Raw genomic sequence first — 20,925 nt, 5'->3', positions numbered from 1 at the left:
ACTGAACCGTGATTGGCTGAAAGTTGGATCCAGTCTCTCGGTGATCTGTTGGTTTTGTCTGGCGACTCTATTACACCAACATTTATATATTGAATTTAAAAGACTACAAATTTAAAAATATTGAATTCATAACGTTTATTTTTTAATCATTGGAATAATAATATTGAACTTTGTGTAATCTTTTTAAAAATTAAATAATGAAAAAAAAACTAATCATTAACAAAGTTTTTTCTGCAATTTCTGCAAAGATAAAGAATTAAATGCCTAAAAAAGCCTAAATATTTAAAAAAAAAAGAAGACATTTTTAACATTTCAAATGTTAAATTCAACCCTTAAATATTATATATGATGAACTGATAAACTTCCATAGAATCATATTCGATCTCAGTCGACAATGAAAAAAACATCTTCAACACTTTGTTTCTCCATTATATCTAAAAAATATATTTTTGATGTAAAGTTTGCCTCAAAACTTGTCACGTACGTTCCAGATATTTGATGTATTTGTACTTCATCTGTACGTGTAACTCTCGTCGTCGTACTCCAGCTCGTCCCCGTTGTCGTCGGCCAACTGTCCGTAACGGAACTTCCTGTAGACGGTGCCGTCCTGACCCATGTACACGATGTCCTCGTCGTCGTCCTCGTCGTCGTCTTGGTCTCTACTCTTGGGTCGGCGCTCCGCGAGGTCCACCAGCTGCGACTCCTGGGGGCGGCCACCGGAGGCGCCGGCGTTGGAGCTGTAGCCGCCGAAGCCGCCGAGCTTCTCGTAGCCTCGCGGCGGGATGTCGGGCGGAGCTCGCTTGGAGCGCGAGTGTCGGACGATGAAGACGATGGCGACCAACACCAGCACCAGCAGGACGCACGCCACGATGAAGACGCTCAGGTTTCCTCGCAGCTCCTCGTCCTCGTCCTCGTTACGGAACGCCAGGTTGGTGCTGAGGACGCACTCGCCTGGAAACACAGGTTTATTATGTTTCATATTATATTATATTATATTATATTATATTATATTCATTTCATTTTTTTTTTCATTGTGATTTTTAAAAGGAAAATCCCATGTATCTGAACATTCAAAATTCAACATTTTCAACCAAAGTTTGCATTATTCAAATTATAATATATAAATATTAAACACTTAAACATTTATATACATAATTGTATTATATATATATTGAAAGGTTGAGTATGAATTGAAAACAATAATAATACATTTTTTTTACACATAGATTTATATATTCTTATTCAAATAATTCAAAAACAAATGTTCTAAATACATTTTTTTTGCCCTTTAATTTTATTTAAAAATGGTTGATATGATAGATGCTATCCTCTATCAAACCAAAGTTTCATATTCATTATTCAAATTAATTAAAAACAAAAAATATTAAACACTAAACAATGTATATAAACATATAATTTTATTAAATATATTGAAAGGTTGAATAAGAAGTAAAAACATCAAATATTAAAAAAAAAAAAAATGGATGTTGTTTTTTTAAATAAAAAAACTTTCAACCTTTTAATGTACAAATGATTGAATTCAAACTAATTAAAAAAAACTTATTCAAGCTTTCAATATAGAATTTTCTTATTCAAATGTTTTTTTTTCATTGTCATTTTCACAGGGAAAATTTCACACATCTGAACATTTTCAACCAAAGTTTCTAGTCATTATTCAAATTATTCAAACAACAAATATTAAACACTAACAAAAATTATATATATATATATACAGTATATATATTTTATTATATATATTGAAAGGTTGAATAAAAAGTTTAAAAAAAAATATATATATATTTTTTTAAATATTTTTTTTACACATAGATTTATATATTCTTATTAAAATAATTCAAAAATAAATGTTCTAAATACAATCTTTTTTAATTCCTAGGCTTTTAAATTCAATTTAAAAATGGTTGATAATAGTTCTACTGTGATTGGCTGACAGTTCGATCAAGTGACCTTTTTTGCTGGTGGACACAGTTGTATTGTTGTACTTTTAAATAAATAATATTGAATTTATTCTTTTTAATAAAAAACTTTCAACCTTTTAATGATTAAATTCAACTTTTCATTAAAAAAAATAATTCAAGCTTTCATTATAGAATTTTCTTATTCAAATGTTTTTTATTTCATTGTTAAAATAACAACGTTTCAATACAATAATAATTTAAAATATATATATATTCAAAGCGTCAATATTTATTGGCTATCTGGTTATCTACTTCCATACTGGCTAGCTTAGCTTATCATTCTGAGGTAGAGTCGGTGTTGAATTAAGAAGACACGTTAAAAATATTAATATAAATAAGGATCTTTCCCCAAAATCTCCCAAAAGTCCTATCTTAATTAGGTGCTAACCATGCTAACCATGCTACTGCGCTAACAAGGCTAACCATACATTTTGTTTTAAAGTATGTTCGATTATAAAAAGTTTTCTATTTTCAACTATTGATTTTCTAGATGAAGAAAACATTTTTCGTCCAAACACAAGCATCAAATCACTATCAATGACAAACGGAGTGAAAACGATCCGTGTTGCTGCGTCATGTCGGGAATAGAAGACGATCTCGTGGCCACAGAACGAGTCGAGCCAAGACAGCAGATGGTCGAGCTCAGACTTTTTATTTGGTCGTTTTATCGCCGGTCGGTCGTTCCAACTGTGACTTGGAAGAGAAGTTGTCGGTAACGCCGGCGTATTCAAGTTATTTCGGCCAATGTTTGTCAGCGTGTCGCGGAAATAAAAGATTCTAACTCGAGGCTCGGCGTTAATCTGACGACGTTGAGTCGATTTAAAGACGATTAAAAAACACTTGAATTCAAGAAAATAACTTCGTATGCAGATGATGACCTTGTTTGTACTGAAGAGTTCTTGGTTTTCACCTTTAAATTAATCATTTTAAATAAAACATAATCACAAAATATACATTTTCAAGCAAGTATACAAGCAGTAATATTTCCACATTTATTTCTTAATTGTTGTTTATTCACAAATTATTTTATTAATAGTTATTTATCTCGTTACAAACGCGTAAAAAATATATTTAAGATAAATATTATGTTATTACTATATTTTATTTTTTTGGCGTGGATACAATATAAAATGAAGTAATAAAAAAAATGGAGACATAATAAAGGACTTAAAAATTCAATTTTAGATGAATTCGATCATTGATTAAAACAACTAAAATTAAATAGTTAAATATAAATATATAATAAATACATTTATTTTGTCTTTCTACGTTGTATCTTGTTTAGTTGTTCAATTCAACTCAATTTATTTAAAGTTTACAAATTGTATTCAATTGTATGTAAAAGTATTTTTCTAATTTATATTTTTTGGATATTTGCAGCTTCTTTAAAAAAATGAGTATTATTTGGTGACACTATTTAAATAACATTTTTATACTGAATTTATAAAGGCTATGGACTTAAAAGTATTGATTTTTTTTTATTTTTTTTTTAATTATTATTGGAATCAGAAAATTAAACTCTATGTATAATGTTTGAAAAAAATGAAAATGTAAACTTTCAATGTAGAAATTAATAATTTAAAAAGTATAATTAAATGAATAAAAAAACAACATTTGAATATTATTTTAAAAAAAATCGACATTTGAATATTCAATATTGTGATGACGCTCATACACTTATATACATATATACTTATACATACTTGTGTATTTGTGTGAAAATGAAAAGTGGTTCTGACAGTTGTGGTCAAACCTCTGGTCGTGGTGCAGTTGCAACAGTCCTCCGAACTCTCCCCGGCCTGGTCGTCGTGGCGACAGCACAGCAGACATCGCCCCGCCGACTCCAGGATGGCCTGCAGGGGGCAGACTGTGCAGTTGGAGGGTCCTGGACCTCTGCACTCCTCACAGGTGACGTCACACTCCTCACAGGTGTGTGTGGAGCCCTGAGGAGGGATGGAGGGATGAGAGAAGGGTGGAGGGATGAGAGGAGGATGGAGGGACGAGAGGAGGATGGAGGGTTGAGAGAAGGATGGAGGGTTGAGAGAAGGATGGAGGGATGAGAGGAGTATGGAGGGATGAGAGGAGGATGGGGGTTGAGAGAAGGATGGAGGGATGAGAGGAAGATGGAGGGTTGAGAGGAGGATGGAGGGATGATAGGAGGATGGAGGGTTGAGAGGAGGATTGAGGTTTGAGAGGAGGATTGAGGGTTGAGAGAAGGATGGGGGGATGAGAGGAGGATGGGGGGTTGAGAGGAGGATGGAGGGACGAGAGGAGAATGGAGGGTTGAGAGTAGGATGGAGGGTTGAGAGAAGGATGGAGGGATGAGAGGAGGATAGATGGATGAGAGAAGGATGGAGGGATGATAGGAGGATGGATGGATGAGAGGAGGATGGAGGGATGAGAGGAGGATGGAGGGTTGAGAGGAGGATGGAGGGATGAGAGGAGGATGGAGGGTTGAGAGGAGGATTGAGGTTTGAGAGGAGGATTGAGGGTTGAGAGAAGGATGGAGGGATGAGAGGAGGATTGAGGGTTGAGAGGAGGATGGAGGGACGAGAGGAGAATGGAGGGATGAGAGAAGGATAGATGGATGAGAGGAGGGTGGAGGGATGAGAGAAGGATAGATGGATGAGAGAAGGATGGAGGGATGAGAGGAGGGTGGAGGGATGAGAGGAGGATGGAGGGATGAGAGGAGGATAGATGGATAAGAGGAGGGTGGAGGGTTGAGAGGAGGATGGAGGGATGAGAGGAGGGTGGAGGGATGAGAGGAGGATGGAGGGATGAGAGGAGGATAGATGGATAAGAGGAGGGTGGAGGGATGAGAGGAGGATGGAGGGTTGAGAGAAGGATGGAGGGTTGAGAGGAGGATGGAGGGATGAGAGGAGGGTGGAGGGATGAGTGGAAGATGAAGGGATGATAGAAAGATAGAGTCTGCCCCATCACTCTTCCTGTCCACCTGGATCTCTCTCTCTGACAAATGCTTGATCTGCGTCGCTCTGAGCTTTATTTAACACAAGCAAACGTTCACGACCGTCTGAGTGATGGTGACCCCGAGGCCTCGTGAGACATTATTACTCCGGCGTCAGAGTGTGTTCCAGGAATTAAAAGGTGCTTCGGGAAGTCGTTAACTTCAGGAAGTCGTTACCGTCAGGAAGTCGTTACCTTCATCCGAGGAAACTTTCCCTCGTCGCACAGCGAGAGACACATGTTGTCGTAGAGTCGGAATCCAGGCTGGCAGGAGTCGCAGGCCTGAGCGTGGCTTCCTGAGGAGTTCAGTCGTGGTTAGTAACCTTAGACCTGTTTCAGTGAAGTTTAACATCCTAACCCTGATGTCTCTGGGTCAAGGTGACCCGAAGGCCCGAAAACAAATGTGTTTGATATATCCCTTGTGTTGCCTCTGGGTCAAGGTGACCCGAAGGCCCGAAAACAAATGTGTTTGTGGTATCCCTTGTGTTGCCTCTGGGTCAAGGTGACCCGAAGGCCCGGAAACAAACGTGTTTGTGGTATCCCTTGTGTTGTCTCTGGGTCAAGGTGACATGAAGGCCCGGAAACAAATGTGTTTGTGGTATCCCTTATGTTGTCTCTGGGTCAAGGTGACATGAAGGCCCGGAAACAAACGTGTTTGTGGTATCCCTTGCGTTGTCTCTGGGTCAAGGTGACCCGAAGGCCCGAAAACAAATGTGTTTGATATATCCCTTGTTTTGCCTCTGGGTCAAGGTGACCCAGAGACCCTACAACAAATGTGTTCATTTTATCCCTTGTGTTGTATCAGGGTCAAGGTCAAAGAGCTCCTCGTTGACCTTGACCCTGATACAACACAAGAAATAAAAAATGACTTACTTACTTACAAACAATTTTTTTGGGTCACCTTGACCCTGAGATAACACTAGGGTTAAATGTTGAAACTGTTTTAAGCTTTTTTATTTTATTTTAAATCATTACATTTAATTTAATAGAAAAGTTTGGTTTATTAAATTAAAAGGTTTTTACATTGAAAGGTTGAATTTGTGTGTTTCTTTTTAAATAAAGTTATTTATTGTTTGCGATTAAACATTTGGCATTTTTATTTTTGACATACAGTTTTATATTGTAATTTAGTAATTAAAAAAAAAATTCTAATTCTAAATATTTTTTAATTTGTAGCCTTTTAAATTCAATTTAAAAATGCTTGGTATATATAATATATAATAATAATAATATTGACAAAATTAAAAATATTGAAGAAGAATTTTTTTGAATCATTATTATTATTTTTGCAATTTCAATATCCAAATCATAAACTCTTATTTTGAAAATATTGAAATCTGTTAATTAAAATATAAAACAAATTCAAGCCTTCAGTATAAATATTATTGAATTAAAATTATTATAAAAACAACATCTCAGTAAAAAAAACATAGAATATACTGATGTATTTCTACAAAAAACACAAATTCTAAAAGTAATATCTTAAAAAGAGATAAAAAATAGTATCAACGTTTCTCATCAATAAACTTCTCGCTCGAGTGTATCATCATCGCAGGCCTGCAGACCTCGTCGTCAAGATGTGATGCATGATGGGAAACGAGCTGGCGGTACCTGAGCAGCTGGTGCAGCCGGCGTGGCAGGCCCGGCAGGTTCTGTCGTCCAGGAAGTGTCCCGGCGGGCAGGAGGCGAGGCAGCGACCTTCTTTCCGCAGATAAACCCGACCCTCCTCGCAGCCCAGGCAGCTGTCGTCGCCTCCGTCCTCGCACTCGCTGCAGCTCGGGTCGCACGCCTCGCACGCCCTCGCCGCCGCGTCGCCATAGTGACTGAAAAGTTGGATCAGATTCAATTAGACGAGATAACGGCGTTTAGTTTGGTCCCGTCACTCGGTCACGTGCAGCTGCACCGTAACGACCGGCGCCGGCGTTCTGCGCCGTAAAGTCTCAGGGATGTATTTTTGTTTTTTGGGCTTTTTCGGCGCCGCCGGGGGGGTCGGTCCGTGGTCAAAATAAATCCTCCTCCGTGTCACTTTCTCCGGAGTCTTTAAACGCATGTGAATTTAACGAAACATTAATTAAACTGTGTGGTTGATTCACATCAGGTGTGACTAGCATTTTATGAAGCTCTGTTCAAATCTCGGCTCCGACGATTTAGATCTCGATCGTTACCGGTCGTTACCGGTAGTAACAAGTATATATGTGTAGTATTGTCCAGTACTTGACTCTGGTGTTGTGATAGTGTAGTAACAAGTATATATGTGTAGTATTGTCCAGTACTTGACTCTGGTGTTGTGATAGTGTAGTAACAAGTATATATGTGTAGTATTGTGGAGTACTTGACTCTGGTGTTGTGATAGTGTAGTAACAAGTATATATGTGTAGTATTGTCCAGTACTTGACTCTGGTGTTGTGATAGTGTAGTAACAAGTATATATGTGTAGTATTGTCCAGTACTTGACTCTGGTGTTGTGATAGTGTAGTAACAAGTATATATGTGTAGTATTGTGGAGTACTTGACTCTGGTGTTGTGATAGTGTAGTAACAAGTATATATGTGTAGTATTGTGGAGTACTTGACTCTGGTGTTGTGATAGTGTAGTAACAAGTATATATGTGTAGCATTGTCCAGTACTTGACTCTGGTGTTGTGATAGTGTAGTAACAAGTATATATATGTGTAGTATTGTCCAGTACTTGACTCTGGTGTTGTGATAGTGTAGTAACAAGTATATATGTGTAGTATTGTGGAGTACTTGACTCTGGTGTTGTTATAGTGTAGTAACAAGTATATATATGTGTAGTATTGTCCAGTACTTGACTCTGGTGTTGTGATAGTGTAGTAACAAGTATATATTTGTAGTATTGTGGAGTACTTGACTCTGGTGTTGTGATAGTGTAGTAACAAGTATATATGTGTAGTATTGTGGAGTACTTGACTCTGGTGTTGTGATAGTGTAGTAACAAGTATATATGTGTAGTATTGTCCAGTACTTGACTCTGGTGTTGTGATAGTGTAGTAACAAGTATATATTTGTAGTATTATGGAGTACTTTACTCTGGTGTTGTGTTGTGTGTCTCTGTGTGTGTTTTTATTTGCGTGTTTTTGGTTGTTTGGTTGAGTGTCTGTGCAAGTGTTTGAGTGTGTGTTCGTTTTTCATGTGATTTTCGATTGTATGTGTGTTTATATGAGTGTGTTTGTGTGTTTGTGTGTCTCTGTGTTTGTGTGTAAGTGTCATTGGAATTATCAAGTATAAATATATTATTTCATGAGTGTTTGTTAGTGTGTGTCTATGTGTGTGTGTGTCCATGTGTGTGTCCGTGTGTTTGTCCGTGTGTGTGTCCATGTGTTTGAGCCATGTGTGTGTCCATGTGTGTGTCTATGTGTGTGTGTCCATGTGTGTGTCCGTGTGTTTGTCCGTGTGTGTGTCCATGTGTTTGAGCCATGTGTGTGTCCATGTGTGTGTCTATGTGTGTGTGTGTCCATGTGTGTGTCCGTGTGTTTGTCCGTGTGTGTGTCCATGTGTTTGAGCCATGTGTGTGTCCATGTGTGTGTCTATGTGTGTGTGTGTCCATGTGTGTGTCCGTGTGTTTGAGCCATGTGTGTGTCCATGTGTGTGTCCATGTGTGTGTCTATGTGTGTGTGTGTGTCCATGTGTGTGTCCGTGTGTTTGAGCCATGTGTGTGTCCATGTGTGTGTCTATGTGTTTGTGTGTCCATGTGTGCGTCCATGTGTGTGTCCATGTGTGTGTCTATGTGTTTGTGTGTCCATGTGTGTGTCTATGTGTGTGTGTGTCCATGTGTGTGTCCGTGTGTTTGAGCCATGTGTGTGTCCATGTGTGTGTCTATGTGTTTGTGTGTCCATGTGTGTGTCCATGTGTGTGTCTATGTGTTTGTGTGTCCATGTGTGTGTCCGTGTGTTTGAGCCATGTGTGTGTCCATGTGTGTGTCTATGTGTGTGTGTGTCCATGTGTGTGTCCGTGTGTTTGAGCCATGTGTGTGTCCATGTGTGTGTCTATGTGTGTGTGTGTCCATGTGTGTGTCCGTGTGTTTGAGCCATGTGTGTGTCCATGTGTGTGTCCATGTGTGTGTCTATGTGTTTGTGTGTCCATGTGTGTGTCCATGTGTGTGTCTATGTGTTTGTGTGTCCATGTGTGTGTCCATGTGTGTGTCCATGTGTGTGTCTATGTGTGTGTGTGTCCATGTGTGTGTCCGTGTGTTTGAGCCATGTGTGTGTCCATGTGTGTGTCCATGTGTGTGTCAATGTGTTTGTGTGTCCATGTGTGCGTCCATGTGTGTGTGTGTGTGTGTGTGTTCCAGTACCCGTGCCTGCAGGTGTGCACACACTGGTGTGCGTCTCTGAACAGGTGGTCTCGGCAGGTCAGGCACTCGTGACCCCGAGCCCCCGTGCAGGTCCGGCAGGAGGGGTGACAGGAAACACACTCCAGCCGCGCCTCGTCCTGATAGAATCCTGACGGACACTCGTCTGCACACGTTCCGTCTGCGGCGACGAAGACAAAACATCGTCAACGAACCCCGGACCCCGGAGGTCGTGGAGACGCCGAGACTCACTGAGCAGGAACCGTCTCTGGCCGCAGCTCAGGCACTGAGTCCGGCCCGGACCGGAGCAGCCGAGGCAGGACCTGTGACACGGACCACACTCCCCGTCCTGGTCCCGGTGCTGGCGAGGTCCGCAGCGACCCGGCGACGGCAGGCAGCGTCCGTGGGCGTCTAACTCGCGGTCCTCCCTGCAGCTGGAGCAGGAGCCCACCAGGGGGCCCGAGCAGGTGAGGCAGGAGGCGTCGCAGTCTGTGGAAGAAGAAGAAGAAGAAACTATCTTTAAAGTGATGAAAACAAGCGCAGATGTGTTTTACTTAAAGTTGAATTTGTTTTATTTAAATAATAATATCAATAGAGTTTGATTTTCTTTATTCAATTATTACAATTTTAATTTTTTGAATTCAATTTTTTGTTTTTTCGTAGTGTTTTAAATACAATATAAAATGTTATAAAAGTTCCATCATGATTGGCTGAAAGTAGATCTGTACTCTATTGGTAATGTCTGGTGACTTTATTATACCAACTTTTTTATATTTAATTTAAAAGACGACTATATATATATATAAAAAAATAAAATGTTTTAAATCTGTTAAAAAAAACAAAAGACATTTTAATTATTGGAATCAAATGATCAAACTCTATTTGGAAGTAAAACCCGATTAATTAATACATTTTTGATTTATTAAAAATAAAATTAATTAAAAGTAAATCAACATTTCTATTAATAATCTGTGTAGAATTTTTTTTTTTTTTTCTAAAAAAGCCAAACTCTTGGCCGTTTTATTCAAATCTTGAACTTTTTTCAATTTTAAAATTTAATAATTAAATTGAAAAATGTAATAATTTTAAAGGATCAAATTTTTACACATAAAGTTTGATATTTTATTTCCGACTTTTAAAAAAAGTTCTAAATTCAGTATATTTGTCATTTCTCGTCTTTTGAATTCAATATAGGAATTACAGTATAATTAAATTATATTAAATTAAATAAGAAATAATTTATTGAATTTCAATGAAATGAAAACAAATTCAACCTTTTAATAAACCAATGTTTGAATTGAATGATTAAATAAAAACCCTCAAACATCTGGTGACGAAGACTAAAAACGTTTCGACGACACATTTCCTTAAACTTAAGTGACAGAAACAGGAAGTGACAGAAACAGGAAGTGACAGAAACAGGAAGTGACAGAAACAGGAAGTGACTTCCACGTTATTTTGTTTCCTGCTGCTTTCGCTTGTGAACGGAGGAGAAGAAGAAAAACAGATTCTCCGGGGAAGTGAGTCTGTGTTGTGCGTTCAGACTCTGACAGATGCCTGTTACCTCCCAGAGAATCTATTTCAGGCTCAGCATCAAACTGCAGACACACTCGGGCGAGGAGAGGATTGAGGGAACGCTCGGAAAATCCACTCCAGTCGATCCCGCAACGATCTCAGTGAGGAACTAAATGATATCTATGTTATATCAGTTAATTAGGAACTAAATCACATCTAAGTTATATCAGTTACTTGGGAACTAAATGATATCTAAGTTATATCAGTTACTTAGGAACTAAATCATATCTGAGTTATATCAGTTACTTGGGAACTAAATGATATCTATGTTATATCAGTTACTTAGGAACTAAATGATATCTAAGTTATATCAGTTACTTAGGAACTAAATGATATCTATGTTATATCAGTTACTTAGGAACTAAATGATATCTAAGTTATATCAGTTACTTAGGAACTAAATGATATCTATGTTATATCAGTTACTTAGGAACTAAATGATATCTAAGTTATATCAGTTACTTAGGAACTAAATTATATCTATGTTATATCAGTTACTTAGGAACTAAATGATATCTAAGTTATATCAGTTACTTAGGAACTAAATGATATCTATGTTATATCAGTTTCTTAGGAACTAAATGATATCTATGTTATATCAGTTACTTAGGAACTAAATGATATCTAAGTAATATCAGTTACTTAGGAACTAAATCATATCTAAGTTATATCAGTTACTTAGGAACTAAATCATATCTAAGTTATATCAGTTACTTAGGAACTAAATCATATCTAAGTTATATCAGTTACTTAGGAACTAAATCATATCTAAGTTATATCAGTTACTTAGGAACTAAATTACATTTAAGTTATATCAGTTACTTAGGAACTAAATCATATCTAAGTTATATCAGTTACTTAGGAACTAAATTATATCTAATTTATATCAGTTACTTAGGAACTAAATCATATCTAAGTTATATCAGCTACTTAGGAACTAAATCATATCTAAGTTATATCAGTTACTTAGGAACTAAATTATATCTAATTTATATCAGCTACTTAGGAACTAAATTATATCTAAGTTATATCAGTTACTTAGGAACTAAATTATATCTAATTTATATCAGTTACTTAGGAACTAAATTATATCTAAGTTATATCAGTTACTTAGGAACTAAATTATATCTAATTTATATCAGTTACTTAGGAACTAAATTATATCCAATTTATATCAGTTACTTAGGAACTAAATTATATCTAATTTATATCAGTTACTTAGGAACTAAATTATATCTAAGTTATATCAGTTACTTAGGAACTAAATTATATCTAATTTATATCAGTTACTTAGGAACTAAATTATATCTAATTTATATCAGTTACTTAGGAACTAAATTATATCTAATTTATATCAGCTACTTAGGAACTAAATGATATCTAAGTTATATCAGTTACTTAGGAACTAAATTATATCTAATTTATATCAGCTACTTAGGAACTAAATTATATCTAAGTTATATCAGTTACTTAGGAACTAAATGATATCTAATTTATATCAGCTACTTAGGAACTAAATTATATCTAAGTTATATCAGTTACTTAGGAACTAAATTATATCTAATTTATATCAGTTACTTAGGAACTAAATCATATCTAAGTTATATCAGTTACTTAGGAACTAAATTATATCTAATTTATATCAGTTACTTAGGAACTAAATCATATCTAAGTTATATCAGTTACTTAGGAACTAAATTATATCTAAGTTATATCAGTTACTTAGGAACTAAATCATATCTAAGTTATATCAGTTACTTAGGAACTAAATCATATCTAAGTTATATCAGTTACTTAGGAACTAAATCATATCTAAGTTATATCAGTTACTTAGGAACTAAATTATATCTAAGTTATATCAGTTACTTAGGAACTAAATCATATCTTAGTTATATCAGTTACTTAGGAACTAAATCATATCTAAGTTATATCAGTTACTTAGGAACTAAATCATATCTAAGTTATATCAGTTACTTAGGAACTAAATCATATCTAAGTTATATCAGTTACTTAGGAACTAAATTATATCTAAGTTATATCAGTTACTTAGGAACTAAATCATATCTAAGTTATATCAGTTACTTAGGAACTAAATCATATCTATGTTTTATAAGTTACTTAGGAACTAAATCATATCTAAGTTACATCAGTTACTTAGGAACTAAATTATATCTAATTTATATCAGTTACTTAGGAACTAAATTATATCTAAGTTAGATGTATTTAGTATCTAAATAACTGATATAACTTAGATATATAGTCACGATGGACTTCAAGTCTATTTCAAGACATTCAGGTAAAATGAACTGAAGTCACAAAATATTGCAACTATTTTATCAACGTTGTATTTAAAGGAGCAAAAGTGTTTGACGGTGAACGAGAAAGAAAGGATGATAAACACGATGATAAGAAACAGGTTCCGTCCGTCATCAGATCCGTGCTGGACGTCATGCTTTCATTATTAGAAGCTAATTTTAGCTCCGAGTCTCCAGCTGTTCACTGACGGTCCTCACGACTCTCTGGTGTTTGTTCTCGACGCATCTTCCAGCAAATATACGTGAAACTATACGTTAATAATGTCCTCTTTATACAACGTGACCAATGTTGGATCCATTATACGTATTTGAAGCAGTTCTACGGAAGTATATCGGTGTCATCAGAGTATTACATTATAACATTAAAATCATTACATTTAAAATGTTACATTTTTTTTTAATTAAATGTTTTTTTAAATAATTTAATTAAATACTTTATATATTGAAGGTTGGATTTGTGTTTATATAAATTTATATCTTTATCAATATATACAGTATATATTCACACAGAGTTTTATATTCTTATTCCAATTATTTAAAAATATTTGTTCAAAATTCAATATTTTTTAATATTCTGCTTTTTTAATTTGGTATAAACATGTTAATATAATAGTGATACAAATAAAACGTACTTCAGATACAACTCACAACTGAATCGTCATACAGCCATGATACTTGTCTTCACTACACAGCTGTATCAAGAAACAGTGTCTTTACTACACAATTGTATCAAGAAACAGTGTCTTTACTACACAATTGTATCAAGAAACAGTGTCTTTACTACACAATTGTATCAAGAAACAGTGTCTTTACTACACAATTGTATCAAGAAACAGTGTCTTTACTACACAATTGTATCAAGAAACAGTGTCTTTACTACACAATTGTATCAATAAACGGTGTCTTTACAACACAATTGTATCAAGAAACAGTTTCTTTACTACACAATTGTATCAAGAAACGGTGTCTTTACTACACAATTGTATCAATAAACGGTGTCTTTACAACACAATTGTATCAAGAAACAGTTTCTTTACTACACAATTGTATCAAGAAACGGTGTCTTTACTACACAATTGTATCAATAAACGGTGTCTTTACAACACAATTGTATCAAGAAACAGTTTCTTTACTACACAATTGTATCAAGAAACAGTTTCTTTACTACACAATTGTATCAAGAAACGGTGTCTTTACTACACAATTGTATCAATAAACGGTGTCTTTAGTACACAATTGTATCAAGAAACAGTGTCTTTACTACACAATTGTATCAAGAAACAGTGTCTTTACTACACAATTGTATCAATAAACGGTGTCTTTACAACACAATTGTATCAAGAAACAGTTTCTTTACTACACAATTGTATCAAAAAACGGTGTCTTTAGTACACAATTGTATCAAGAAACAGTGTCTTTACTACACAGCTGTATCAAGAAACAGTGTCTTTACTACACAATTGTATCAAGAAACAGTGTCTTTACTACACAATTGTATCAAGAAACAGTGTCTTTACTACACAATTGTATCAATAAACGGTGTCTTTACAACACAATTGTATCAAGAAACAGTTTCTTCACTACACAATTGTATCAAGAAACGGTGTCTTTACTACACAATTGTATCAATAAACGGTGTCTTTACAACACAATTGTATCAAGAAACAGTTTCTTTACTACACAATTGTATCAAGAAACGGTGTCTTTACTACACAATTGTATCAATAAACGGTGTCTTTACAACACAATTGTATCAAGAAACAGTTTCTTTACTACACAATTGTATCAAGAAACAGTTTCTTTACTACACAATTGTATCAAGAAACAGTTTCTTTACTACACAATTGTATCAAGAAACAGTGTCTTTACTACACAATTGTATCAATAAACGGTGTCTTTAGTACACAATTGTATCAAGAAACAGTGTCTTTACTACACAATTGTATCAAGAAACAGTGTCTTTACTGCACAATTGTATCAAGAAACAGTGTCTTTACTACACAATTGTATCAAGAAACAGTGTCTTTCCTACACAATTGTATCAAGAAACGGTGTCTTTACTACACAATTGTATCAAGAAACAGGGTCTTTACTACACAATCGTATCAAGAAACAGGGTCTTTACTACACAACAGTATCACGATACAGTGTCTTCACTACACAACTGTATCAAGAAACAGTGTTTTTACTACACAATTGTATCAAGAAACAGGGTCTTTACTACACAACAGTATCACGATACAGTGTCTTCACTACACAACTGTATCAAGATACAGTGTCTTCACTACACAACTGTATCACGATACAGTGTCTTCACTAGACAACTGTATCAAGATACAGTGTCTTCACTACACAACTGTATCACGATACAGTGTCTTCTCTACACAACTGTATCTTGATACAGTGTCTTAACTTCACAACTTTATCACGATACAGTGTCTTCACTACAAAACTGTATCATGATAAAGTGTCTCCACTACACAACTGTATCATGATACAGTGTCTTCACTACACAGATGTATCACAATACAGTGTCTTCCCTACACAACTGTATCACGATACAGTGTCTTCCCTACACAACTGTTTCATGATACAGTGTCTTCACTACCCAACTGTATCACGATACAGTGTCTTCACTACACAACTGTATCACGATACAGTGTCTTCACTACACAACTGTATCACGATACAGTGTCTTTACTACACAGTTGTATCATGACACAGTGTCTTCACTTCACAACTGTATCACGATAGTATTCACTACACAACTGTATCACGATACAGTGTCTTCACTACACAACTGTATCACGATACAGTGTCTTCTCTAGACATCTGTATCACGATACAGTGTCTTCACTACACAACTGTATCACGATACAGTGTCTTCACTACACAACTGTATCACGATACAGTGTCTTCCCTACACAACTGTTTCATGATACAGTGTCTTCACTACCCAACTGTATCACGATACAGTGTCTTCACTACACAACTGTATCATGATACAGTGTCTTTACTACACAACTGTATCACGATACAGTGTCTTCCCTACACAACTGTTTCATGATACAGTGTCTTCACTACACAACTGTATCACGATACAGTGTCTTCACTACACAACTGTATCACGATACAGTGTCTTCCCTACACAACTGTTTCATGATACAGTGTCTTCACTACACAACTGTATCACGATACAGTGTCTTCCCTACACAACTGTTTCATGATACAGTGTCTTCACTACCCAACTGTATCACGATACAGTGTCTTCACTACACAACTGTATCACGATACAGTGTCTTCACTACACAACTGTATCACGATATAGTGTCTTTACTACACAGTTGTATCATGACACAGTGTCTTCACTACACAACTGTATCACGATAGTATTCACTACACAACTGTATCACGATACAGTGTCTTCACTACACAACTGTATCACGATACAGTGTCTTCTCTAGACATCTGTATCACGATACAGTGTCTTCACTACACAACTGTATCACGATACAGTGTCTTCACTACACAACTGTATCACGATACAGTGTCTTCCCTACACAACTGTTTCATGATACAGTGTCTTCACTACCCAACTGTATCACGATACAGTGTCTTCACTACACAACTGTATCATGATACAGTGTCTTTACTACACAACTGTATCACGATACAGTGTCTTCCCTACACAACTGTTTCATGATACAGTGTCTTCACTACCCAACTGTATCACGATACAGTGTCTTCACTACACAACTGTATCACGATACAGTGTCTTCCCTACACAACTGTTTCATGATACAGTGTCTTCACTACCCAACTGTATCACGATACAGTGTCTTCCCTACACAACTGTTTCATGATACAGTGTCTTCACTACCCAACTGTATCACGATACAGTGTCTTCACTACACAACTGTATCACGATACAGTGTCTTCCCTACACAACTGTTTCATGATACAGTGTCTTCACTACCCAACTGTATCACGATACAGTGTCTTCACTACACAACTGTATCACGATACAGTGTCTTCACTACACAACTGTATCACGATATAGTGTCTTTACTACACAGTTGTATCATGACACAGTGTCTTCACTACACAACTGTATCACGATAGTATTCACTACACAACTGTATCACGATACAGTGTCTTCACTACACAACTGTATCACGATACAGTGTCTTCTCTAGACATCTGTATCACGATACAGTGTCTTCACTACACAACTGTATCACGATACAGTGTCTTCACTACACAACTGTATCACGATACAGTGTCTTCCCTACACAACTGTTTCATGATACAGTGTCTTCACTACCCAACTGTATCACGATACAGTGTCTTCACTACACAACTGTATCACGATACAGTGTCTTCCCTACACAACTGTTTCATGATACAGTGTCTTCACTACCCAACTGTATCACGATACAGTGTCTTCCCTACACAACTGTTTCATGATACAGTGTCTTCACTACCCAACTGTATCACGATACAGTGTCTTCACTACACAACTGTATCACGATACAGTGTCTTCCCTACACAACTGTATCACGATACAGTGTCTTCCCTACACAACTGTTTCATGATACAGTGTCTTCACTACACAACTGTATCACGATACAGTGTCTTCACTACACAACTGTATCACGATACAGTGTCTTCCCTACACAACTGTTTCATGATACAGTGTCTTCACTACACAACTGTATCACGATACAGTGTCTTCCCTACACAACTGTTTCATGATACAGTGTCTTCACTACCCAACTGTATCACGATACAGTGTCTTCACTACACAACTGTATCACGATACAGTGTCTTCACTACACAACTGTATCACGATATAGTGTCTTTACTACACAGTTGTATCATGACACAGTGTCTTCACTACACAACTGTATCACGATACAGTGTCTTCCCTACACAACTGTTTCATGATACAGTGTCTTCACTACCCAACTGTATCACGATACAGTGTCTTCACTACACAACTGTATCATGATACAGTGTCTTTACTACACAACTGTATCACGATACAGTGTCTTCCCTACACAACTGTTTCATGATACAGTGTCTTCACTACCCAACTGTATCACGATACAGTGTCTTCACTACACAACTGTATCACGATACAGTGTCTTCCCTACACAACTGTTTCATGATACAGTGTCTTCACTACCCAACTGTATCACGATACAGTGTCTTCCCTACACAACTGTTTCATGATACAGTGTCTTCACTACCCAACTGTATCACGATACAGTGTCTTCACTACACAACTGTATCACGATACAGTGTCTTCCCTACACAACTGTTTCATGATACAGTGTCTTCACTACACAACTGTATCACGATACAGTGTCTTCACTACACAACTGTATCATGATACAGTGTCTTTACTACACAACTGTATAACAATAAAGTGTCTTCACTACACAACTGTATCATGATACGGTTTCTTCACTACACAACTGTATCACGATACAAACTAAAACACGTGAAGCTCAGAAATCTTGCCTGATACTTGAACACATGTCACATGTGAAGAGCAAAAAACAAATCACCTTCACACTCTGACGTGGTGGCGTCTCTGAAGGCATGCGACGGACACACGGAAACACAAGCGCCGTCGTGCAGCGACGCCTCGGGGTCGACGCAGGCGTCGCAGTCGTTACTGTCCGGTCCGTCGCACACTTCGCAGTCGTGGTGACAATGCAAACACTGTCGCCGCCCTCTGTCCTCGTAGAAGCTCTCGGGGCAGACGAGGACACACAGGCCGTCGAGCAGGAAGTGAGAGGCTTCGCAACCTGGACAAAGAAAAGCTCTTAGCAAGAGACACAAATAGATGTGAGACTGATGTGAAGAGAAAATATGTTTTTCTATTCATGCCGTCATGAGAACCTGCTTCAGGTCTGATGGCTGGTCTGAGGGAGGAAGTTCACACTGATAGTTTGTTGACGTGCAGTTAAACTTTGATCTCTTAGTAAATATAATATATGTGACTTTGATCTCTTAGTAAATATAATATGTGACTTTGATCTCTTAGTAAATATAATATGTGACTATGATGTCTTAGTAAATATAACATATGTGACTATGATGTCTTAGTAAATATAATATATGTGACTTTGATCTCTTAGTAAATATAATATGTGACTATGATCTCTTAGTAAATATAATATGTGACTATGATGTCTTAGTAAATATAACATATGTGACTATGATGTCTTAGTAAATATAACATATGTGACTTTGATCTGTTAGTAAATATAATATATGTGACTTTGATCTCTTAGTAAATATAATATATGTGACTTTGATCTCTTAGTAAATATAATATATGTGACTTTGATCTCTTAGTAAATATAATATATGTGACTTTGATCTCTTAGTAAATATAATATATGTGACTTTGATCTCTTAGTAAATATAATATGTGACTTTGATCTCTTATGTCATTGTCTCACTTGCTTGTTTACATTCTCCCTTTAATTGATCTACTTTTGAAAAAAAAAACACTTTTAAATGTTTTGTGATGATTCTTTATTTGTATTATTCAATTTGATTTTGTACGTATTGTAAAACAATTAAAGTCAATTTAATTATCATTTCTCTCTATAGTACATTAATTAATAAACTTTCTTTTCTTAACCGTTTTATTCAAATAATTAAATGAAATTATATACTTTTTCATATCATGCATTTTTCTTGTCATTAAATTATTTATTTACATTAAAACTATTTTTGCTAAGGAATGTAACTTTTTTTTAAAAAAATTTATTGGAATATTATATTTTTTAAGACAAAGTACTTTAATTTGTTAGTAAATGTATTATATGTGACTTTGATCTCTTAGTAAATGTAATATATGTGACTTTGATCTCTTAGTAAATATAATATGTGACTATGATCTCTTAGTAAATATAATATATGTGACTTTGATCTCTTAGTAAATATATGTGACTTTGATCTCATAGTAAATATAATATATGTGACTTTGATCTCTTAGTAAATATAATATATGTGACTTCAATCTCTTAGTAAATATAATATATGTGACTTTGATCTCTTAGTTAATATAATATATGTGACTTTGATCTCTTAGTAAATATAATATATGTGACTTCAATCTCTTGGTAAATATAATATATGTGACTTCAATCTCTTGGTAAATATAATATATGTGACTTTGATCTCTTAGTAAATATAATATATGTGACTTCAATCTCTTAGTAAATATAATATATGTGACTTCAATCTCTTAGTAAATATAATATATGTGACTTCAATCTCTTAGTTAATATAATATATGTGACTTTGATCTCTTAGTAAATATAATATATGTGACTTCAATCTCTTGGTAAATATAATATATGTGACTTCAATCTCTTGGTAAATATAATATATGTGACTTTGATCTCTTAGTAAATATAATATATGTGACTTTGATCTCTTAGTAAATATAATATATGTGACTTCAATCTCTTAGTAAATATAATATATGTGACTTCAATCTCTTAGTAAATATAATATATGTGACTTCAATCTCTTAGTAAATATAATATATGTGACTTTGATCTCTTAGTTAATATAATATATGTGACTTCAATCTCTTAGTAAATATAATATATGTGACTTCGATCTCTTGGTAAATATAATATATGTGACTTCGATCTCTTAGTAAATATAATATATGTGACTTCGATCTCTTAGCAAATATAATATATGTGACTTCGATCTCTTAGCAAATATAATATATGTCACTATGATGTCTT

The 20,925-nt window shown here is 35.4% G+C and overlaps 1 protein-coding gene across 1 annotated transcript in view; it reads right to left on the bottom strand.

Annotated features, from left to right (window-relative positions):
- Positions 1-28: 28 nt before the first annotated feature.
- The window catches only part of LOC148079107 (proprotein convertase subtilisin/kexin type 5-like), a 28,141-nt gene continuing 7,244 nt past the window's right edge, over positions 29-20,925 (bottom strand). The window contains exons 3-9 of the mRNA XM_087792245.1: positions 18,715-18,957; positions 9,504-9,740; positions 9,255-9,432; positions 6,552-6,763; positions 5,136-5,236; positions 3,730-3,919; positions 29-951 (exon numbers count right to left, since the gene is read on the bottom strand). Of these exons, the coding sequence (XP_087648371.1) occupies positions 512-951; positions 3,730-3,919; positions 5,136-5,236; positions 6,552-6,763; positions 9,255-9,432; positions 9,504-9,740; positions 18,715-18,957 (1,601 nt within the window). The 3' untranslated portion in view covers positions 29-511. The remainder of the gene's footprint in view (positions 952-3,729; positions 3,920-5,135; positions 5,237-6,551; positions 6,764-9,254; positions 9,433-9,503; positions 9,741-18,714; positions 18,958-20,925) is intronic.

This window comes from Callionymus lyra, chromosome 5 (assembly GCF_982586985.1).
Source record: "Callionymus lyra chromosome 5, fCalLyr1.hap1.1, whole genome shotgun sequence".
In the NCBI taxonomy this organism is placed as follows: domain Eukaryota; kingdom Metazoa; phylum Chordata; class Actinopteri; order Syngnathiformes; family Callionymidae; genus Callionymus; species Callionymus lyra.
The sequence above is the reverse complement of the archived record's forward strand: the minus strand, read 5'-3'. Positions and strand labels throughout refer to the sequence as shown.